This window comes from Cynocephalus volans, chromosome 11 (genome assembly GCF_027409185.1).
Source record: "Cynocephalus volans isolate mCynVol1 chromosome 11, mCynVol1.pri, whole genome shotgun sequence".
Classification (NCBI taxonomy): domain Eukaryota; kingdom Metazoa; phylum Chordata; class Mammalia; order Dermoptera; family Cynocephalidae; genus Cynocephalus; species Cynocephalus volans.
The window spans coordinates 101,877,703-101,902,665 of NC_084470.1; the positions used below are offsets into that span (position 1 = coordinate 101,877,703).

General features: G+C 36.0%; 1 protein-coding gene across 1 annotated transcript in view; it reads left to right on the forward strand.

Moving 5' to 3' along the window:
- Window positions 1–64: 64 nt before the first annotated feature.
- Window positions 65–24,963, forward strand: part of AIDA (axin interactor, dorsalization associated) — a 41,359-nt gene continuing 16,460 nt past the window's right edge. Inside the window, exons 1-6 of the mRNA XM_063113680.1 lie at window positions 65–329; window positions 8,218–8,287; window positions 14,748–14,801; window positions 15,196–15,250; window positions 20,621–20,684; window positions 20,951–21,057. Of these exons, the coding sequence (XP_062969750.1) occupies window positions 220–329; window positions 8,218–8,287; window positions 14,748–14,801; window positions 15,196–15,250; window positions 20,621–20,684; window positions 20,951–21,057 (460 nt within the window). The 5' untranslated portion in view covers window positions 65–219. The remainder of the gene's footprint in view (window positions 330–8,217; window positions 8,288–14,747; window positions 14,802–15,195; window positions 15,251–20,620; window positions 20,685–20,950; window positions 21,058–24,963) is intronic.

Here is a 24,963-nt window from a genome sequence, read left to right on the forward strand (position 1 = left end):
GCGGGGCCTGGGGCGGGGCTCGGCGGGGCGGCCGCCTCGGAGCCGCAAAGTTTGGCTGTGGCGGCAAATGGGCTTGGGCGGCTCCTCGGCGGGTGGCGGCTGTGGCCGTAGCGGTTCCTCCTGGCCCTGTTAATGTCGGGGCCAGGCCCGGGGAGGATGGCGCCCTAGAGCCCGGCCTCGCTGGGGCAGGGGCGGGAGGGGACGGGGCGGGGACCGGCCATGTCGGAGGTGACCCGGAGTCTGCTGCAGCGCTGGGGCGCCAGTTTCAGGAGAGGCGCCGACTTCGACTCCTGGGGCCAGCTGGTGGAGGCGATAGACGAGTATCAGATGTGAGTGACTAGCAGCGGGAGCGGGCCGCCGCCGGCCGCCTCCCCTAGTTTCTGACGGCGTCTGCCACCACGGAGTCTGCAGCCCGGGCTGCCCAGGGCGGGGCCCCGAAGACACTGGGGCTGCTCTGCAGGCGACGGTCCGCTCCCTGAGGCTCCTCGCCCTGCTTCTCCTCTGCCTGCACTGGGCCAGCTCCATTCAACAGGTCCCCCTTCTTTCCTGGGGCGCCGGCCCTAGCAGGCCACCTACTTAATTCCTTCCATCGCTTTGCAGTCTCCTTCCCTCCGCCCCTCCCAGGTTGCCACCCCTTGATCTCTCTTTTAAATTCTCTGAGGAGTACTTGTGTGTTCTCCGCCCACGTTCCAGGGACGAGTGGCCTTGCTCTGTGTGTGTCTTCCTCCATGTGTAGGAGGGGAGGGGGTGCCCCAGGACGGAGCGAGGGAAGGGATGCCTCTCTGCTAAAAGAAGGGTCCCCTCTCGCGCTCCTTCTCCACCCCTCTTCCTGGTGAGCCGTGTCCTCACAATTCCACCCCGATTTCGTTTCGGTTTCTGGGACTGTTATTTGCCAGGCTGTGAGTCCCACCCACCCCCTCGCTCGGTTGCTTTGGGTGGAGTCCGTGCAGGATGTGAACAGAAGAGAGCAAAATGTGAATTAATAGACCACGCTCCGGAGCTAGTAGGGAGACTCCCTCCTTGGGTCCCTCCTCCTTTTCCTGTGTATAATGTATAGCCTCAGGGTACACGAGAATACAGGTTTTCTTGATAAGCCTGAGTCCGATTTCTTTCCCTTTCTGATATCCTCCCAAAGTTTCAGGAGTGTTTTTAAAATTAAAAGATTTATCTACCTATGTAAAATATCGCTTAGTGTCTTGCACATTTTGCTAAACATAACTACTTACTAAAATGTTATTTTTGGAAACTGTCGCCATTAATTATTCTTGGGTTAAAGCAAGTTATTGTTTAAGGTTTCACCGAGTGTGGAACCAGGTATGAGTAACATCCGTCTCCTCCCCAATGTCCTCTGGAAAGAATACAGGATTGATACTTGGAAGATCTAATCCGTTCACCATAATAGTTGTTTGTTTTTATCTGACCATTAAGATAATTTAGACGTGTAGATATTCTTTACCCCGTTTTACTGACTTGGAATTGCCTGTAGTATCAGTAAGCCCTGGAAACAAGCATGTACTGGGCCATTTTGCCATGTGAAACATCTACTATTTGTTTGGCACTTTCACATGATTTCATTTGCTCTTGCAACTACCCAGTGAGAATATAATCATTCTCATTTTACAAAATGAGGAAACCGAAGCTCAGGTTAAACAGATTACCCAGGGTCATAAAACAATACCACTGAAATCTGGAATTTTTAAAATTCCAAATCCTGTCTCCTCCACTACATAATGCTTAAGATGCTTTATATATGATGCACTGATAGAGTAATTCTGTAAGTGAATTGGACACATTAGAAGATTTCCTTGGTTACTGGAGAACATACCCTTCCATAATGTAGCCTGTTAGGCAGTGAGTACCTATGTATGTTAAGTAAAACTGCCTGTCCTGAGATATAAAGCCACCTGTCACCTGGGACGTGGTGGAAGCCAGCAGCTGTCGACGTTGGGCAGGAGACCTCACAATGGAAAGTGAAGAATAAATACCATGTCCGATTGAAATTACAAAGGAAAATTGAATATGCGATCCGTTTAGCTGGAATTTCTAGAAACATCTGAATGAGGGTAATAGGCACAAGAAAATCTATTATTGGACCACAGTACTAACCTTTGAACTTCATGATTCAGAGTAGTCCTAAAATTGATATAAAAACTGCCAGTGTCAAAGTTCAATGGAAATATGTAATGATTGGCTTAAATTTTATAAACATACAGGCTACATGTAAAATGAGGCAAGAAGTTAAAATTAGTATATCCGAAAGTGAAGGCAAATTGTCCTTTTTATTTGAAGTATCTGTTTGGGAGGAAAGGCTGCAGCAAAGGAGACCAGTTGGGGCCACTATAATGATGTGAACAAAAATTGACGGGATTGAGTCACTGACTGGGTATTTTTTTTTTTGTCTTTTTTTTGTGACCGGTAAGGGGATCACAACCCTTGGCTTGGTGTCGTCCGCAACATGCTCAGCCAGTGAGCGCACCAGCCATCCCTATATAGGATCCGAACCCGCACGGGAGGACCGCTGTGCTCCCAAGCGCGCCACGGGGCCGGCCCATAATGGTGATTTCTAATTGGGTAGGCAGCAGTGTCTTTGCAGTCATACAACATACAGGAGCTAGTTTATAGGGAGGGTAGATTTTAGGGAAGGGGTAGAACATGCTGTAGCTTAGACAATTTCGTCACTTAACAAGTGAGAGCGAGGGATACAAAAATGAATAAAATTTGATTTCTGCCCTCAAACACAGAGTCTAATGGGAAGTTTTGGAGTAACTTGGTATTGCAATTACAGACATATGAAAAGAGTAAGTGCTGCCATACTTCTTGCTGTTTCCTGGAGCGTGCACCTGCCTTAGGGATTTTGTATTTTTTTTCTGGAACACTCTTGCCCCCATTATCTGCTTGGGTGTCTTGGTCACCTACTAAATATTATCTTCTCGGTGAGGCCCTCTCTGGCTACCCTATTTAAAATCACAAAGGCTGCTGTCCACCCGCACTCCCTTACCTCATTCTTGCACATCCTGCTTCATTTATTTCCAGAGTAGTTATCACAATCTAAAATATACCTAAAATATATTTTACATATTTATTTTGTTTACTGCCTCCCACTGGAATGTAAACTCTTTGAGGTCAAGATTTGGGGTTGGGAAGTGTCTATTTTGTTCTCGACTGTATACTTGTTTATTTTGTTCTGTGTACTGTATACTGTGTCCACAGTAGTACTAGGCTATCAATACATAATTGTTTGTTTAGACATTATGTAATTATTCTGTTGAATGGATGAATTCAGGATTATGCTGTGGGAGCATTAAGGAGTTGATGCTAAAATACTACTGGAAGGTTTAAACAAGTTATGTCAAAGCTAAAATTGTTATCCAAAATATATATGGTCAAGTAAAAGTAACCCCATTTAGCAGGCCACCTGTTTCAGCTACCTGGGTATACATGACCTCTAACTTATGGTAGAGTGGTACAGAAACTGGTGCTCAGAATCAGACATTTCACAGGATCAATCTTGAAGTATATCTAGCACATGGATGCTAATAAATATCTGTTAAGTGAATGGGAGAGTTTGAAGACTGGATAATACCTGCTTTTAGTCATCTTTTCTATGCTTTGTACCTGTGCTGCTTCAAGTACGGTCCACAGATTGTGGTGGTCTGCAAAGTGTTGCTAGTCTGCAACAAGATAAAGAACGAAATTGAATGGAGAGTGAGCATTTAGAAACAAACTTTTCAGCAGTTTGACATCTTCACAATATTTTTTATTGTATTTAAAAAAAGTGTTAGCTTATAACAGATTTTTAGGGAAAAACTGATCTTTTACTACAGATAGTTTAAGAAGCACCAATTTCCGTGCCATGGAATACTTGTTTATGTGCTTAAAGTATTTTTAACAACTCCACCCCAACTCCCAGACCCCCAAGAATAGTCCTGTTTTACTTGTAGGTACCTTCGTAGGGCAAGATGAGTCTGTAGAGAATATTTGACAGGTTTCTCACCTTTACTAGCAGAATGTCAACTTTTTTATTTGCTCATCTGACATCCAGAGCATGTAGATTTTCCCGTAATGGACAAAATCAGATCTCATTTTTGTCTTAAATGGTACAATCTTTTGTGGATTTAAAAAAGTAATTTTTTTGCTTAGGCTTAAAAAAGGTTTCTTTAAAACAACCTATTGAGGTAAAACTTATATACAATGAAATGCACCCATTTTACAAGTACAATTTAATTATCTTTTAGTTCAATTTACCAAGTTATGCAGCCATCACCACATTCAAACTTTAAAACATTTCCATCACCCCGAAAAGATCCCTTGTACCTATTTGCAGTCATTCCATATTCCCACTCTAGCCCCAGACAACGAATAATTTATATTCTGTCTCTATAGGTTTATCTTTTCTGGACATTTCATGTAATTTGAATCATACAATGTGTGATCTTTTGTATCTGGCTTTTTAAATTTAGCATAATGTTTTTAAGGTTCATCCAAGTTGTCGCATGTATCCGTACTTTGTTCCATTTATTGAAGAATAGTATTACATTCCATGAATATACCATATTGTATTAGTCCATTTCTGTTTCTTATAACAAAATACCCGGAACTGGGTAATTTATGAAGAAACAATATTTATTGCTTACAGTTTGTGAGGCTGGCAAGTCCAAAGTCCAAGGAACACATCTGGTGAGGGTCTTCTTTGGTGGTGGTTTCAGCAACCCAGGGTATCACATTGTGAGATGGTGGAAGCAGAGAGGGATCCTCATACTCTGTCCTTTTAAGTTCTCAGAACCACGCCCACCATTAAACCATCCACTTAATCACCTCTTGAAGGCCCCACCTTTCAGTTACCATAGTAGGATTTCCTTAACAGTGTCACAGCGGGGGTCCAAGCCTCCAACACACTAAACGTTTGGGGGGAACACAATTTAACACATAATACACATTTTGCATATTCATTCAGTAGTTGATAAACATTTTAATTGTTTCTGCTTTTTGACTGTTATCGGTAATACTACTGTGAACATTCACATGGAAGTCCTTGTGTGGACACATGTCACGGTAAGTTCTTGTGTGGACATATATGATGGTACTTCAAAAAGTTTATGGAAAGATTTGTATTACCTTTTAATTCTATTTTTCCATGAACTTTTTGAAGTACCCTTATATTTTAATTTGTCTTAGGTAGGTACCTAGGAGTGGAACTGCTGGGTTATATGGTAAATTTGTGTGTAACTTTTAAATTATTGCCTAAACTGGGTGTACCGTTTTATATTTCTACCAGCAGTGTATGAAGATTCCTATTTTTCCACATCGCCAGCATTTGTTATTGTCTATGTTTTTGTCTTTTTTTTTTTTTTTTTTTAAAAGATGACCGGTAAGGGGATCTTAACCCTAGACTTGCTGTTGTCAGCACCACGCTCAGCCATTGAGCGAACCAGCCATCCCTATATGGGATCTGAACCCGTGGCCTTGGTGTTATCAGCACCGCCCTCTCCCGAGTGAGCCACAGGCCGGCCCCCTATTGTCTATGTTTTTGATTGCAGCCATTCTAAGTAGGTGTATAGTGTACCTCACTGTGGTTTGATTTGCATTTCTCCAGTGACTAATGTTGTGTTTCTTTCATATGCTCAATTCCCCTCTGTAAATTTTGTTTGTGAAGTGTCTGTTCATATCTTTGGCCCATTTTTTAATTGAGTTGTTTGTCTCTTACCTATTGAGTTGTAAGAGTTCTTTATATATTCTGGATACAAGTCCTTTACCAGATACATGATTTGCAATATTTCCTCCCAGTCTGTTGCCTAGTTTTGGAGAACAGGATTCTGTTTGGATTTAGCATCCTTTTGTACTGACTATTAGTATTTGAGCAGGAGTTCAGAGCTGTATCTTTTCTTCTGACAATTAACCTGCTTAGGTTGACAACCAGTATTAGCAAATTATGTGTAGAATTATTCAGATAAACTTGTGCCATGCTATAGTTTCTCTGAGTTCAGAAACATATAATTGACACTGTTAAGGATACAGACTGTGGGTTCCTAAAGAGTATTCCATATAAGTGGTAGGCAAGCAAGAGTTAGAAAATAAACCAAGTACAGAACAAAGTGAATGGCTGTATTTGTTTCTATTTTCACTGTCTCGTGTGTGGAATCCACAAAAAGTGAGCCTATGAATGACATTTTAGAAGAAAATATTATGGGATTTCTGGTTTTGGGAGAAAAGAAATAAATGTATGGAAGCACTTTGATTAAGTAACATGGCGGAGCTGTCCTGGCAAATGTTATGATTTTTTAAAAGGAATTTCTTGCTTTATGATAAGCATGCGCACCTTTCATAAATTGGATAGAGGCCATTAAGAATAATGAACTTTATGCCTGATCTTTAAAGACATGATTGCATAGAATAGAGCTCTTCATCTAGTACTGTTTTTTGGAAACATGATGAACTGTCTACTGCAATTGGCTTGGTAGAAAATCTAGCAATTACTATCCTCTGTATTCCTGCCCCCTTTGCCTACCCAGAATTGTATAGTATGCTTGGGAATTTTATTTTCAAATTCTTTCACCAGTTTTTTTTTTCCACAATGTTTTTATTGAGATAAATATCACATAACTTAAAACTCACCATTTTCAAGTGTACAATTCACTGGTTTTTAGTATATTCACAATGTCGTGTAACCATCACCACTATCTAATTTCTGAACGTTTCCATCATCCCCAAAAGAAACCCCATGCCTGGTGTCAGTCACTCCTAATTCTCCTATCTCCTGGCAACCACTAATCCGCTTCTGTTTCTATGGATTTACCTATTCCGGACATTTCATGTAAATGGAATCATAATATATGATCTTTTGCATCTGGCTTCTTTCATTGAGAATAATGTTTTGAGGTTCACCTGTATTGTAGCATGTTATCAGTACATCATTCCTCTTTAATGACAGAATAATATTCCATCAAATAGATATATCACAGTCTGTTTATCCATTCATCAGCTGATGGATATCTTGGTGGTTTCTACTTTTTGGTTATTATAAATAATGCTGCTGTAAACACTTCTGTACCAGTTGTTTGTGTGAACATGCTTTCAGTTCTTTTGGGATTTTTAAAATTGCTGGGTCATACAGTAACTCTATGTTTAACCTTTTAAGGAACTGCCAAATTTTTTCTACAGTGGCTGGCACCATTTCACATTCCTAGCAGCAATGTATGAGGGTTCCAATTTTTTACGTCCTTGCCGACACCTGTTATTTTCTCTCTCTCTTTTTTAAAAAAAAATTATACCCATCCTAATGGGTGTAAAGTAGTATCTCATTGTGGTTTTGATATGCATTTCCCTAATGACTAATGATGTTGAGCATCTTTCCAAGTGTTTATTGGCCATTTTTTATATCTTCTTTGGAGAAATGTCTGTTGAAGTCCTCTGCCCCAAATTAGTCTTCTTATTGTTTAGTTGTAAGAGTCAGTCCTTTGATTTTTGCTGCCTCAGAAATAGATTTAGATCGTCACTGTTGAGCTTGACTAGTAAATAGACCTATCCTTGAAAACTCATCCAAGCCCTACGTACTATTTTTAAGTATGATGGTAATTGGGCAAACAATGATTTCTCTTTCTAATTGGTGGGGGATTTGCTTTTTTCCCATAAGAAATGTTTCAAAAATATATTTTGATAGGGTATTATCACTTTGTCATTGCTGTAATTTGGGTTTGGACTAATCTTATCAGCAAATTAATGATAGACTGATAAATTATCTCCGGTTGGTAATATTGATGCTCAATAGAAGTGTTTAAGCAGAATCTGGACAACTACTTGTTGGCTTGTAAAAGAAATTCATGCACACTAAAGGAAATTGGATTAGATACCCTTTGAGATTCTTTCCAGCTCTAAGATTCTGTTTTTACTGCCTAGAACTGAAATTTGTCCAGTGAAGTAGTATAAAGAGTATGGTATCTTATTTTCATCATTGTTTAAAGAATTTGATTCTAAAGTTAATGTAGATTTATACTTCGAAAACAGAACAAAGTATTATTATACTTCACAGTTTTGTGTTTTTGGTGGCTGGCGAATATAGGGATCTGAACCCATGACCTTGGTGTTGTAAGGCTGTGCTCTAACCAACAGAGCTAACCGGCCAACCCTAGTCACTGTTTTTTAAGACTTAAACTGTTTCACCTTGTTGCAGTTGAGATTGCTTTCCTTCTATTCTAAAGAATATGTGTTTTATTCTTACAGATTAGCAAGACATCTACAAAAAGAGGCCCAAGCTCAACACAATAACTCTGAATTCACAGAAGAACAAAAGGTACCATAAAATAATACCTAGATAGATCAGAATCTGAATGGAAAGGGTTCTGTCTTTCAAGTTCAGAAAGAAAAAAACCAAAAAAAAAAAAAAAATGTTATACTTAAGGGAATGATACTGATTATGCTTTACCTGACATTAAGTGAGTATTTAGAGATTCCATAGGACTTATCACTTAATGGATTTCTTTACTCAACCATTTAGACTTTGTTTAACTTTAGTGGAGACCATCTACAATTTGGTTGAGGAGCAGGGGAACCCAGAGACTGGAGTTTGTCTAGACTTACATGGGAAAAGAGAAGGATTATGAGTAATTGCATTCCACCTCAACAGTTATTTAACAATGAACTTTCATAACTCCTTTTCGACCACCTCTCAAATCACACACACCACACACCCACCCACCCCCAAAAAACCCACTACTGAAAAAATTAGGTCAAGTCAAGAATTCGGCATAAAAATTCATCAGTAAAATAAATGAGTAAGGTTGCAAAATGTTTCAGTGATGCTCTTTCTCCTTGAATTACAATTTTTGTGTGTCAAGTTGATTCCCTTAACTGTTAGAGATTATGAAAAATGGGATACTGTAAAGAAGCTTTACTCTAACAGAATGAGAAGAGATGGGAGGAAACCACTCCCATCTTCTCCTGGCTCAGAGTGTCTAGTGTTAAGTCAATTTTTAATCATGCAGAGAGTGAAAAAAGTCAGTCTTTCCTTCATCTCTTAAGAAAAAAACAGTGTAAAACTGTGGTGACTTAATTTGCTCTTATTAATTCTTTTTTGCACAGTGGGAGAGGTAGTGGTTTTTTGCACACTTTAAGTAAGCCTAAACAAATTTATTTTAGTTCATAGTAAAATAAATATTTAAATCTCACTTATAGGAGTTTGAAAGAAAAAGCCTCCAAAGATTAGGGTTAGCCATATTTCTTGCTCAAGTTATTAGTCTATTTGCATTTAAAAAATATCGAGTCCATTTTATCTAATGTATCTATTTTTTGTATTTCACAAAAAAATCACATTGCTACAATTTAAAAGAATATTTTTCTTTTTCCCTTAATAATTCTAAAACCCACAATAGATTTAGGAGACTTGGGATTTTACCCCTAGAAAATAATTATCACAGGGGAAATGACTAATTTGCTTAAGGAAAGGAACAAAAACTAAATTCTTTACTACCTCTTTTAAGATTTGTGAAATCTGTCTAGGAATTGATTAGGAAATGATTAGCTGGCATCACAGAATTGGGAGGTAAAACACCTAAATTTTGATGAACAGAATCTTAGATATATAAGTATACGAATTAAGAGGTAACAAAATTGTGTTATGAATATGGAAATAAGTTGAAAACTTAGGGAATTAACATTTTAATGACCCCATATTTTGATCATTTATTTGCCTTGAGTTACTTATATGCTTTGTCTCCAACATCTGTTGCTTAGGTAGAGGACCAATGAGTCACATGGCCTCAAGTGTACAGTGATTTGACCTTCTAAAGCATACTCAAATTACAAACAAAAAAATACCGTCAATAACGTGTACCTCGTCATATGATGATGATTTGACTAATGAGAAAAAATTAACTTTTTCTTAAACTTTTTAAGGCTGAAGCTGGTGTTTGATAATGCTATTTATTCTTTAATTTATAGCTGTTCCTTAGCACTCATGTGGTTGCTGTCTTTTTTCATCTTATCTTTGGTTACAAAGACCTACAGATCTTGTATTCCAGAAGGTCTAGGAGGCAGCACTACCCAGAGGAGACAGCTGGCTCTGGGCCTTAATTTCCTTATTTATGAAATGAGGGATTAGAGAACCCTAAATGGTCATAAAAGGTGTCCCTGCCTTTACTTTTGAAGTATTCTGTACCTTTGCCTGTCTTGGAGGCCTAATTTCTGAAGGATTTGTTATTCACAATATCTCCTAGGCAGCATTTGTGGCTGCCTGCCTGTTCTTTGGGCTTGGAGAAAGACCCCCAGATCACTCTGTACTGCATGATGAATATAAGACAAGTTGTATGCATTTAAAAATTTAATTTTCTTTAAAAATACAAGTGAAACATTTACAACGGTCCAAAAAAGTTATACTGACATATAGGCCTTATTTCAATGTCACATAAGGAAAAAGTTATCAGAGGATCCAAGACAAGAAATGGTTAGATAACAAAGTTTTTCAGACATGTTCTAGGGAACATTGATTCTGAAAAATTAATAGACACTATTTGAACAGAGAGAGTGTGATTTCTCAGGGTTTTTAATATGCTAATATGTATGTTGAATATTTTAAGGAGTTTGGGTATGCATTACTTTAAAATTTATTTGCTTTTGGAAGTCCCCTCCTCCCTTTATAGAACATTTCATTGGGTCTAGTGTTCTGAAAAACATATTAGGGGAAATTTTGATACAAACTATTGGATCTGCAAAATTAATTGAATGCTGGATCTGGCCCATAAGCGAACGGAGAAAAAACTCAATTGCCTTTCCCTCAAAAGAGGAACTTGGAGAATATTCCTTACATTATTCTAGCCAAAATTGTTCTTTATGTTTTCTATTTTATTGTATCTTCTATGCTTTTACTATTTTCAATGTTTTTGTAACAGTGGCAAATTTTAGAATTATGCCAACTGTTCAGTAGTTTGTGGCACTTTGAAAGATTTTTTCTTAAAAACAACCATATTTCTAAAGTGCTTTCTTTACGAAGCTTTTCACTGTCTAGCTCACAGTGAACTCTCAAGAATATTTGATGAATAAATGCTTTGTTGTATCTTAGGTTATGGATAATTTATTCATATGTGATTATTATTTTAAAATAAGATAAATCCTGTTTTGAGAGAAAACTTACATACATTTTCACAGTATTTATTTTAAATGTAAAGAATTCTAATGCAGAACCACTGATCTCTCTAAACTTTATTAATTCGTGATAAATAGTATAAAAGCTTCATATGCATTTTCTAAGATTCACAAAGTTTTCTGGTGTAAAATAAGAAAGTTTATGATTCTTATTTGATCTGCCTCATGATCAGTTCATTTAAGTTTCATTTCAGTTCTCAATAGTTTTGTCATTATAACAACTGGATTTAGTGCCAACAAATAGCTGCCAAAAGCTTTCATTCCATTGAGTTCTCTACTTTGGTGTAGTAGATTTTCTCATGTTAAGTTTCTGGACAAAATAGAACATCCTGTCTCATGATCCTTAGAAAGTTTTCCCCTTTTTTGAGTCAAGTTTGGTGGTGATGAGAATTCCAGCACTACATGATATTTTATAAAAATAGGTTCCAGCCCCTCCCCCACTTTCTGCTCCCACCCTCCTCTCTGCCCTCTTACCTCCCTCCCCCACAGCTAGACAGTAGATGTCCGGCTATTTAAATCTAAAAATCTAAGACTGGATTAAATGAGACTGTACTACTTTATATGTATTTTTTAAATCTAATTTTCCTTATAGGAAAATTGAATTGTATAATTGAATACATTTTAGTAAAATTAATTGAGCTCTTTTATGTCCATTTTTATTCTATCTTTTCTTCTAACTGATCTTTTAAGCTGCCAATTTCCCTAGCAATGACAAAGTAAAAAAGCCAGTATTATGAAAATGAGAGCATTTTTCTGTTCTATACCATATTAGGTATCTACGGTTAGTTTGAATGAAGTGCTAATAATTTAAGTCTTTCTAAAATTAAACTTCACTTACCTTCAGTGCTTAGTCTTAATGTACATTAATTGTCAGTACTTGTATTTTGGCACATTTGAACTTCTGCTTTTAATCATTTTTCTGAACCATTTATTTCTGAGAAAAGTGAAATAATTACAGTAGCAAGCACTTGATTTTGAACTCAATAAATTCTACATGTTTTAAAAGTTATTGCTACAGCTAACATGATAGTGTTTCATTCTCTTTTTAATACTGAGGTTGGGTGTGGCCCCTTAAAATAGTTATGAATAATGCCTATTGGTATTTTGCCATAGTTGAGTAGACTTCTGTATAAAAAGCTGTTGCTTCTACTTAACTTGAAATAATGTTTAAATTTGAAATAGTTTATTGGTAGACTCATAGTTGTTAAATTGCAACATTTTACCTAAATGTTAAAAGCATGAAATCAAGTTGATTTTATAGTGAAAAGGAAAAGAAGTTAACTAATATTTTTAAATACTTACTCATTTTTATATCTCACTTAATATGACAAAATCCTTTTTAAAAATTAACTTTAAAAGAACATAAAAAGTTACAGGTAATTGGTATTAATATAAGTGTATTGCTTTGTTGTATATTTTGCTATGTTGTATAGAAGGCATTGGTGTCTAGGGCAAGTGACTTAACTTCTATGCTTCAGTTTTCTCACCTATAGAATGGTTGTGTCTAACTCATAGAGATATAGTGAGGATTAAATGAATTAGTGTTTGCAAATCACTTAGGAGAGCCCATTACTTAATAAATGCTCAATAGTTGTTAGCCATTACTATTACTATTATTATTATATTTACATTTAAAATTATTTACTAGTTTTGTCAGAGTTGAGTGGGATATTTGAACAACAATGATTTGGGATATTAGATTTTACGTAGAAAAGAATATTACTGTTTTCTATGCAATTGCTATTTGAAAGGGTGAATGTCTACTGTGAGTATCTTGAATCCTTTTGCAGTTACTATATATAAACGTAATTTTCATTGTAATCTTTAAGTGTGACATTTCAGAATAAAATTGGGTATGTTCTAAGCTCTTATATTGGGATTTAAAATAATTTTTAAAGATTTTAGAGATGGTTAATATTGTTATTTGTTCCTTGGCTGAGAGTTATATCTTGCTCAGTAGTGTATTATTTTGTAAGTTGCTATACGAGCTTATTTATTGTAGATACAATAATAGTGCCCACTAGCCTAAATTCCAGGGGCCAGGACAAGACTTGTTACTCCTTTTTGCTTCTCAGTTGCCTTCCCAAAAAAACTGACAGAGAAAACCACCAGATCTAATTTACTGAGTTTTTGCAAGTCATCAATACATTTTGAAAAAACATGTCATTTTTCCCCACCATATTTCATTGTACAAGTGTTGCCAACATTGTACATGAATATATATACCTTTTAGTTTCATGGTCTGGATTTATTTCTAATAAAAACAAGAAATATCTTTTCTGGTAGTACTTCAGAGTCTTGTGGGGCATAATTCAGTTGCCTGCTCTCAAGTATTTTGTAGGAATCTCCTTTTCATTTTCTACTCCAGTCATTTCATATTCTTGTTTTGATTACTGTTTTCCTGGACAGCTTAAATAACCTGATTTATTTTGTCTTTCGTCTTTCCCTTTTCTACTTCAACCTATGTATACTTTTATCACAGCAGTCTTCTTAAAGAAAAGATCTGATAGAATCATTCTGTTCAAAAACCTTCTGTCGCTGAAGGTCCACTTTACCTTTCAAACCCCTGCTTTCAGTTTGGGAGCTTGTTTGGAGGTTCTAGCAGGGGAGCACAGCTACTTGTATAACCTTGACCACAGGATGGTCCTCTCCTCTATCAGAGAAGGTCGTCCTCTTAGACCGAGCGCGCAGCTTCAGGAGGGATGCATATGGAGTGGTTAGGGAGGAAGGGGATACCCGCCTAGCCAGCCAGATCAGCCAATTCAATCCTGGGGTCAAGGGGGTATCAGATGCCACAGCCAGATCACCTTCACATTCCAGTTTGGGATTTAGATAATTGAATCATGACAACTTTCTAAACTGTTTAATTTTAGAAATCCTCCCAGTCACTGGGACCCTGATTCCCAATACAGGTCTTGTTCTGTTTCTTTAGGACATAGTGTTAGGAAGCCCTTTTCATTGCCCTTTAAATCACAGCTATAGCTTACTTTGCTGAAGCTTATAGAATCGAATGTCTCTGCTTTATATTATAGTGATTCTGTCTTATCTTATTGTGATTTTCTTATTATATGTTGTGTTATCTCACATAGTAAAACATGAGCTTATTAAAGGCGAAGACTATGCCCTATCATTTATATTCATACTGTAGCTCATTATATAAAACAGATCTGATTGTAAAATTTGACACCATTCATCATGGTTCGATTTAAGACAAAATTAAATTATACCATTGTGCTAACTTTCAGATATTTTTATTTTGAAGTCCTTTAGTGAATTTCAGGCTTTATGGAGAAGAAAAGGCAAAGCTTGAGAGGGAAGATGTCAGGGAGTCCTTTTCATTGCCTTTTAAATCATATCTAAAGCTGTCACCAAGGCAAACTTGGTTTAGAGTTGGCTGTGGCACATTAGATCAGGGGAGAATGTGTACACACTTTCTGTCCCTCATCTCAGTCCTTTGCCTCCTGTTTCTCTTCTCTAAAGTCTGCAAGATGCTAGAAATAAGTAAAATTATCTTATTTAAAGAATTATACATCTCTTATCAATAAAAATTAACTTGATGATTTTAACAACAGTTAAAATAATTTTGGTATTTATAGCTAATTTTTTTCCTGCAGAAAACCATAGGCAAGATTGCAACATGCTTGGAATTGAGAAGTGCAACTTTACAGGTAAATAGTGCTGTTTTCCCCTCTTCCTAACACAAGGAAAATAAATGATTCTGAATTATTCTGGTAAAACAGGAGGCATTCATGCCCAAAGCAGTCATACCTCTAAAGGGTTTTATAACAATAGGACTCCATCTATTAAGTTTCTGCTTAAAATATTTAGTTTATATTTTGTAAACTGTGGAAATAAAAGATAGGACTTCAATTTTTTTGGTTACTTTTAGCCTGTGTGTTCCAAGAATGCTAAAACAAAGAAAAACCAGTTTGGAACTTTTCATTTTCTATCTTGAAATCAAGAAATAGATTCATTTTGATTATTTGGTTCTTGCCAGTTAAAAGACAGGGTGCAGTGAAATCTTTGTAATACAAAGATGTAATATGCATATTTTAAATTTAGTCCACACAGTCCCAAGAAGAATTTAAACTGGAGGACCTAAAGAAGCTAGAACCAAGTAAGTTTTATTTTCTATTGTTTAGTGATACTCCTTTAGAAAAAGTTAATCTATTATAGGTATTAAGATCATTTAGCATAGATGCTTATTGTATTTATTTCTGTTAACATCTAGTCCTTTGTGATTTTGGTGCTTTTATAATTTCTGTAGTATTTATAGTAATTGTTTGGATTTCACCTTCATTATAGAATATGTGAGATTGTGCTTCTTCTAAATATGTATTAGCCTTCATTTTTGTCTTAATTGCTTTAATAAGACTGTAATTACTTTGGTAAACATTTACAGTAGACTCTAATGGAAAATACAAGCTTATAGTCATTGATGTCCGTTTACATTACGTATCATTGAAAACTGCAGTCCAGCTGCTCTACAGAATATTTCCTTGTTGACCCCATTTTCCTATATATACATATTTTTAACATTTTTGAAGTAAATGATTCTTTCAAATGTTTGGATGGTTAGAATGCTACCAAATAAAGCTTTTTTGCTAGTTCAGGTGAATGTTCTCTTGGGGGAATGTTTGCAATATGGGCATCTTCTAGGTTGAGCTGGCCTATATTAGAGATTAATTCTGATGTTTTCTGGTTAATTTTTTGTTTGGATGATCTGTCCTTTGCTCCAACTATTATTGTGTTGGCGGTAATCTCTCCCATTAGGTCCAGTGGTAATTGCTTTATGTAACTGGCTGCTCTGGAGTTGGGTGTGTATATATCTAGAATTGTTATATCCTCTGTTGAGTGGATCCCTTTGTCATTATATAATGACCTTTCTTATCTTTTTCAACTTTCTTTGGCTGGAAGTCTGTGTTATCTGATGTAAGTGTAGTTACTTCTGCTCTTTTTTGGTTTCCATTTTGCATGTAATATCTTTTTCCATCTCTTCACTTTCAGCCAGTGTGTGTTTGTGTATTTATAGGTGAAGTCAATTTTTTGTAGGCAGCATATTGTTGGTTCTTGTTTTATAATCCGTTCAGCCACTCTGTGTCTTTTAATTGGGGCATTTAAACCATTTACATTTGGGGTTATTATTGATACATAGAGACTCATTATTGCCATTTTGCAGTTTTTTTCTTGCTTTGTGGATTCTTTTTTCCTTTTTTTCTGGTCTTACTGCCTTCCTTTTCGGTTTAGTGCTTTTCTCTAGCTTTACCTTTTTTTAAGGGTGAATAATTAGGATTTTGGCTTCTTATTTAGTCGCTATTTTCCATTGGTTTATTATTTTTTTTAGTTTGTTTTAAACAAAATTTAGGAATGTTACAGATACATAGAATGCGAGTAAAGATTGTAAACTGTTTATCCTCAGATATTTATTTTCTCTTCCTATAAACTTGCTCAGCTGTTTCTCCTATTACCTTACAGCACCTTTCATTGGTAATAATGGTTACCATTTTTTAGAGTAGCAGCTATATGCCAAGTACTTAGATAAATCCTTTCAACTGCATTTTGCTAATGACAACACTGACACTTGCCTGTGACCTTACAGCTTGTAAATGTCAGGATGGGGTTTGGGGGTCACTTAGACCAGCCTATGTCTCTTTTACTACACTTTGTTACTAATACTTGTAAATGATACAATACCGACATCAATCTTAAATATCATAGTTCTCCAATTCAGGCTCTTGAGAGATTATTAACCAATATATTAGTGGAAGATTGGACTAAAATCGGCATTGGTTTTCTATTCCTCATTTTTTGGTGTGTGTTTGTTTTGAAGATTTGGGGTGGTAATGGAAAGGAAAGAGTATTATTGGGAGTCATTTTCTTATATTTTGAATTTATATAGTGCTTTTCATTTGGACTTCTCCCTTCTTGGTACTTATAATCTTTTTTGGGTGATTTAAATTTGCTATTGCTTCTTAAAGAAACATAAATGTGTATACTGTATCTCAGTAGGATATACTCTGTAATTGTGAATATATTAAAGTTAGGCACTTGTTATGAGTTAATTCTTTTATCAGAATTAAATATTTTCTACTAACTGGCATTTGACTGTATTTCAGCTTAAGTGTTTTTAGTCAAGCTGGTTTAGTCAAGCTTGTCCTTAGTCAAGCCTCTTCTAAGGAAAATTAATAAATGTAACTTTCGATATGTTGGACTTGGTTTATTTTGCCTAATGTATTCTTTTCTTCAAAGTTTTTTAAATCTCTTGAAAATCCTGTCTGAAATTTGTACTAAAACTAGGATCATGAAAGTACTAGTCATTTAATTTTCTTACATTAATCCTCAGTAATACACTACTTACTTCTTCAAACATCACACCATCACCTGATAAAATTCCCTTCCATTGATTTATCCTTCAAGGCACCATAGAAATCCTACCTTTCCCTGTAAGGTACTCCTTCTAGCCATAATTAAACTCTATAACTCTCCTTTGTAGGAGCACTTCTTGTATCCTTTATCACAGTCTGCCCTGTATTATTCTCTTACATTTGCTTCACTCCTCAAAGAGATCGTGAATACCTTTGTATTTTCCCTACAGAGACTAAATCAATGCTTTGTATATAGTATGAATTTGGCAGATTTTTGTTAAATTGAATGTCTTCAGGGAATCTTCTTACATAATTTAAAAAATAACCTTTCAGATGGGAAGCAGTTGCACGTTTTGCCTATGATAAAAATGAAGCTAGTCAGCCACAAAAGCAGAATGTATTTTGAATTTTGATATTTGAATATGTGTGTGCATGTGTCTGTGTGATTTTTAGTGTAAGCTTCAGGAAGGTGGCAGGTCCTGATCTGGGAGAGCAGCCTGGGAATGCTGAATTTTTGCTAGTAGAGTACATCATCATATGTCTGCCGTTCAGTGGTCCTAAGTGCATAAGTTCTACTGAATGATCCCATGAGTCCCCAACCCATGGTATGCTTCCTGTTCATGATAATATTTTCTGTGAAATTATGAACTCACTTCTCCTCTTCTCCAGATCCTCCTAGGGTATCATTACTAATACTGGTGGAAAGAAAAACCTATGCAGAGTTTAAGATAGAACCCTATTTTAAAAGGACATTAGAATCTCTGTTATTCCATAGTTGGTGAAAATGGAAATCTATCCTGCAGTTCAGTAAGTCAGAAAGGATCTGTTTTTTTCTTCCAAAATTTTTCACATAAGTTAAATATTTAATATATTCTATACTTGTAAAAACAAAATAATGAGAGGCTATATTATGCCTAAACAAACATTGCTTTTTCAAAGCATTGATATGTAAAAAAAAAAAAAGATGTTGTTTAATTCTTTTATTACAATAGAAATGCAAAATGTTCTTAATCACTGATATAGCTCTCAACTTTTTTATTGATGTTGTTTTATACGTATTTTAAGGGTTTGTTTTCCCCATTTTATTATAGTTAAAATATTATCATTTCTGTGTTTTTGTTTCTGATATGAATGGTACATGGTCTTTTTTGTCATGCAGTTATCCACTCTTAGTATCTAGTGCAATACTGTCAATGACTAATAGATATTTACTGAGTTGAATTAATGGTATACTCACAATGGACGATCATGAACCAAGTTTAAAAAAGATGTTCTTACAATTAAAAAAAAATTAGTGCTCCTTAGTGAGACTTGAAGTACTAGGATTCTAGCCAACTACATAGGGAAAATTCTGGACCGAATGAATTACCATATAATACTGCAGGCTTATACTAGTATGGTACTTATAATTTTCCCATGCAATTTCATATACATTATTTAATTTTGATTCTCTCAACCGTCTATGAAAGAAGTGGTATTCACATTTTAGAATTGGGGAGACAGATTCAGAGTAGTTATGTGAATGTTCAAGTCATTGGTGTAATTGCAGGGCCGGGACTTGATTTCAAACCTTCTGACTTTCATCTCTGCCACTTCCCTTTTGTAAAGTTGAGCTGTACAGTTCGTTCTATTCCTTGAACAAGTCAGACTAGTTTTTGCCTCAGAGCCTTGGTTGTTGCTCTCACCTGTTCTCTGGTACCTGGAAAGCCCTTACCCTAGAGCTACTTGTGGATGGCTTCTCTCATCCTAGGTCATAGCTCAAATGTCTTCTAACAGTTTAGTTTTGAAAGGCTTACACTGTCTACCTCAGCTAAAGTTCTCCCTCTACTCTACTTACTCCATTTGCACAGTCACCTGTTTGTGTCCTTCATAGCACTAATCACAGTTTTACATTATTTTATTTGTTGGCTTATTTATTGTCTTCTTTTCCTGACTGGTGTCTAAGATCCATATGAGGGCAAGGACTGTATATCTTTAGCACCTAAAACAATGATTGGAACATTATGGGCACTCAGTATGCATTTTTTAGAAGAAGAAAGAAAGAGAAAAGAAGGATAAGGGTAAGAGCTAAAGGGGGAGAGAGAGAGTAAGAATGAATGAGAATGTAGACACAAATCTCAGACTCCTTTCTCCCTGGAGGATTTAATAGAGTACATATATAAGAAGTCTGATAAATGAATCTGACTCCCGTTTCAGTAAGTCATATAATTGCAACATGCACTCTTTGGATTTCCTCCTTTGGGATGCCAATATGCCACACCCATTTTAGCTCTAAACTGCAAGACTCTGAAATCGAAGGCTGAATAAGTTGAGTATAGAATCATGGGAGCCTTTTGGATTGCCTAGTTAATGCTGTGAATTCACCTTGGTATAATTTCAGGTAATTCCTGGGAACCCATAAGGCCAGAAATGAAACACTAAATTGCATACTTATACAGTACTACGTCTCCAGATGTAGCTAGGATTGTAGAACATCTCTCTTTAAGTTTACACATCAGAATGTAATCACTGAAAAATATACTGACCATAGCCAGAGCACAGTAGGTGGTACCATGTTGTTTGAAGAGTTCTCTTAAGGATAAATCTTTGTGTGTATGTGTGTGTAAATACATATATACGATTATAATAAATTTTATCATGGAAGGAATATGAGAATTATAACCTTGCTACTACAAACTTTATCAGTTTGATGGTGTTGAGGACAGAGAATAAGATGTGCTCATGTGCCTCTAATTGGTCATCTTTGATATGAATCTTTTAATTAATGTACTACAGAGGAGTACTACAGAGAGGTACCTTGTGTCTCATCTAGGACCTTGTATATAGGAGAACTATTTTGGGATTCATTTTCCACGAGGGCTTTGAGGCTGGAACTTATTGTTCTTGGAGATCTGACAGTACTCTGAAAATACTGGTACCTGGCATATACTGTGGATATTTTAATTTTGATAAGACTTTCAATGGACAAATGCATTGTGGCTTTGGAATTGTAGTAAGGCTGGGACTTTAAAATATATATATTAATATGCATAGTAAAATTCATTAAAAATTTAGTCATTTAAGATACAATTTTTGATTTTGATTCATAGAAGAATTCATGTTTCTTTATCTTTTTATTCTAGTCTTAAAGAATATCCTTACATATAATAAAGAATTTCCATTTGATGTTCAGCCTGTCCCATTAAGGTAAAATAAATAAGCATCCATATTTGTCTTCTTATTTTATTATCTATTTTATACCTATTTTTCGAATATTTCTAGGTTTTTTAAAATATCAACTCTGGTATCATTGATATTATCGATATGAGTGGTGTCATTGGTATCAGTGATATCATTGACATCAGTATTGATACCAGTATATCAATGTCTTACCTGAGAGATGAGTAGCTATAAGACTTCACTAGTATATTTAGTTTTAAATCTTAGCATCTTTTTTGTCCTTTTTCATGTAGAAGAATTTTAGCCCCAGGTGAAGAAGAGAATTTGGAATTTGAAGAAGATGAAGAAGAGGGTTGTGCTGGAGCAGGGTCTCCTGATTCTTTTCCTGCTAGAGTTCCCGGTGGGTATCACTTATTAAAAATATATGTTACTTAACTTAATGCAAGGTTGGGGTGTTTGGAAGTTTATTTGGTACTTGCTAGTGGAGTAAAACCTCTCCAGAGCCCAGGCCAATCTTACGCAAATGTTCATGGCCATGTTATTTGCAGGAGCTATTTTATAAGTATGGTATGAAAGTATCTTACTATTTGTATCAGGGATCCTCAAGACCACCCCCATGTTCTGTGGTTCACTAGGAGGATTCACAGGACTCAGCTTGTAGTTGTACTCACAGCTAGGATTTATTATGAGAGAATACAAAAAATCAGCAAAGGGAAAAAGTACACAGATGAAGTCCAGAGGAAGCCATGTGCAAGCTTCCAGTAGTCTCTCCCAATGCAGTCATATAGATGTACTTAATTCCTCCATCAGCAAGTTGTGACAACACATGTGAAATGTGAAATGTTGTCTACTAAGGGAAGCTCATTAGAGATTCAGTTCCCAAGGCTTTTATTGCGGACTGACTGTGTAGGCACCTCTACCTATCACCACCAAAATTCCATACTCCAGAAGGAAAAACAGGTGTTCAGCACAAACCGTATTGTTTGCACAGACAATTTGGGCACAGAGGCCATTTTTTTCAGGGAACCCTGTTGGGAGCCCTCCTAAAATCCAAGTTCCTAGATGCTAGCCACGGGCTGACCTTGCAAGCAGGTCTTTTTTAAGAATAGCAGTCTCAGTCTTCCTATGATAACTCTTTTTTGTATACTATTATAAGTACTTCTTTAATTAATCTAATTGTAGTGGTTAAAACTTGACCTGGGGGAATGGATACTGAGCAATTGCCCTTTCTTCCCCATCTTGTTTTAGGGAAGCAAAGAATGTATGGCAAGACTTTTTTACTTATGGAAGATCTCAGTGAAGATCTTCCCTCCTTGTAAATAACCTAGGCAAGCACCCTGGGGTAAATTTCTTGATACTGCCAATTACTGCTTTACTCTACTCTCTTCTTATACGGTGCACAATTTTTATTTCCGGTAACTAGTTCTCTTTAAAAAGTATAACAATATGCTGTAATATTGTGATGCATTTTTAGAATAGACTCAAGAAGCATTACAGTATAGTAAATACAGTTTGTGTGTCATCCAGATAATCTTAATAATGAAAGTAATATTCCAGTATTTTTAATATTTCTTGGAGAGGAAACATATGGAGTAGGAACAATATAGGCTTGGACCAACAGGTACCTGGGCTTTGAGTATAGGCTCTGCCAATCACTAGTCGTGTAAATTTGCATGTTTTTCTTAAACTAACCTGAACCTCTGTTTATTTGTAAAATGGGATAATGACAGTGCCTTAGTCTGTAAAGTTTCTGTGAAGATTACCTTTTATATGCTGAATATTAGTGGTGGCTGTGGATCTCGTCATCATTACCTCTAAAAGGGGATAGCAATACTTATACCATAGGATTACTGGAAAAATTACAGGCTCTATAGATGGTAGCTGTTATTGTTAATAATGTTTCTTTGGTACAAGGGCATTATTTCCAGTCTACTTTGCTTTATGAAGAGAGCTATATTTTTCTTGCTTTTGTCATATTTGTAGCAAATTTTAAGATTGCTGAGATAGTGAGGTCAATTATTTTTTTATTTTACTGACTTCAGTAATTTTTATTCTGTTTTTGAACCACATACTGTAATTGATGTAGCTTCCAATTCTATAAACCTCTGTCTGATTTGGTTGCTTGCTAAATTGCTGTACTTCTGTAGTAAAGAAGACCCTTCAGGCAGATCATATAAGTCAAGAAAGGGACAGAGTAAGGTCTTTATAGGGTTCAGCTTGCTGAGTTGAAAAGAAACTTCTACCATAAATCAAATCCATTTGCTATGGAAAATTAAGCCCAAACTCAATAGATTTTTGTATTTTGATATAGCATCGTTATATTTCATTTCAGAGATACAGAAGGCTTACTGAACCTTTCTATACCCTGAAATTTTTTTCCCTAAAAGAAATAGTATGTGGGGCCGAGCCCGTGGCGCACTCGGGAGAGTGCGGCGCTGGGAGCGCGGCGATGCTCCCGCCGCGGGTTCGGATCCTATATGGGAATGGCCGGTGCACTCACTGGCTGAGTGCAGGTCACGAAAAAGACAAAAAAAAAAAAAAAAAAAAAAGAAAAAGAAATAGTATGTGTAATTTAATCAGCTGTATTTGGTTTGAGATCATATTGTTCAGGGCCTATAACTGTCATTGAAAGATAACTTGTAAAATTATATTTGTTGAAAATTTCATAGAAATACCAAGATGACATTTGACTTTTAACTGTAGAGCAGGAAGTTTCTTTTCCTCATGACTGCAAGGGAATGCAAGATTTTAGTGATGTCTAGGCTGCATCTACTTTACCATGGCAGGGTGGTTCTAGGAATTGTTATGACTTTTTTTATTACCTTTGTTTTTATATAACTTACTTAATTGTAAGTTTGTTTTGACTTTTTTTTTAAAGTCAGGTTTATTGAGGTATCATTTGCATATATAAAATTCACCATCTGTAGTGTTACAGCTTTATGCGTTTTGACAAATGCATATGGTAACCACTACCACTGTTAATAAGCTAATGAGGTATGAGATATGTGGATATGGTATGAACAAGAGTAGTTTTTTCCCTTTTAAAACTAAAAATGATTTTTTAGCCAACTTTCCTTGAAAACAAAAAAATAAAGGTAGTTAAGCTTAGCTTATCTTTCTTGGTGTTAGTCTCTTTCTTGCCTTTTCAAAATTTTTAAATCTCATAAGGCAAACGCAATATGTTTCTGTTAAATAACTGGCTTAAGCCAAAATGGAAATTAATTTCTTTAAAGGTAGTCTTGGTAGATTTTATTTAAATAGAGGACATAAGTTTACAACTGTTGTTTATAATGGGCTGGCCAGTTAGCTCAGTTGGTTAGAGCACAGCCTTATAACACAACTTATTATTTATAACCTGAAAATTTATTGACTGTTGAATAGTGATCACTATTTTATCATTTTAGTGAATGCTATTTTATTCATTTAAGCAATATGAATTAAAAAGTAGTCCAGATATAATTTTGTATAAGATTTTTAAAAACATTTTCCTACTTAGTGACATGATTAAGCTCAAATACAGGCCTAGCAGTTTCAAAATTATTATACATATGTGTTGGTCCTTCATTTTTACGTAGGCTTACATGTATATAAAACATATTATTTGGGGGCTGGCCAGTTAGTTCAGTTGGTTAGAGCACAGTGTTAAAACACCACGTCAGGGGTTCGAATCCTTGTACCAGCCAGCCACCAAAAAGAAACCAGTGAAACATTATTTTTGAAACTCAAAGAATGAAATTTACCTTTTTTAATGTCAAACCTATACTTGTTTTTTGCTGCATGAATACTCAATTTTGGATTGAACTTGAGAGATAAGCAAACGTGGATTTTATTTTCAGCTGCAATTAGGTGATTTATTTTCTTGCTCACTCATGTTAGAAGTTGAAAACTGCGGCAAAGTTTTCATTGCTTTTTTATGAACATCAGGGCACCTTCTTTCACAGAAATCCTGAACATGTCTAGGGGCCAAGCAATGAATATCATCTAAAGAATATGGTTAAACAGCAGCTCACAGAGTTCTTCCTCATCTTTCCAAGTCTCAAGTTCTCAGGCAGGGCAGATCAGAGAAATAGTCCCTACCTAGGCATATATTTGGTTGAAAGAAAAGGAAAATACTGTTTGATTTTGTTCTGTAGTTCTCCTGGATGGTTTTCAGCAGATTTGGGATTTGTTGGTTTTCTTTCTTGCTCTCAAACCCAAGCAGTTTTGGAAACATTTCAAGATGTCCTTTTATAATTTAATTTCTTTCAAGTCCAAGAATCCTGTGACTTGAAGTGAAAAGGTTTTCTCCAGAGCCTGGCAGAGGCTG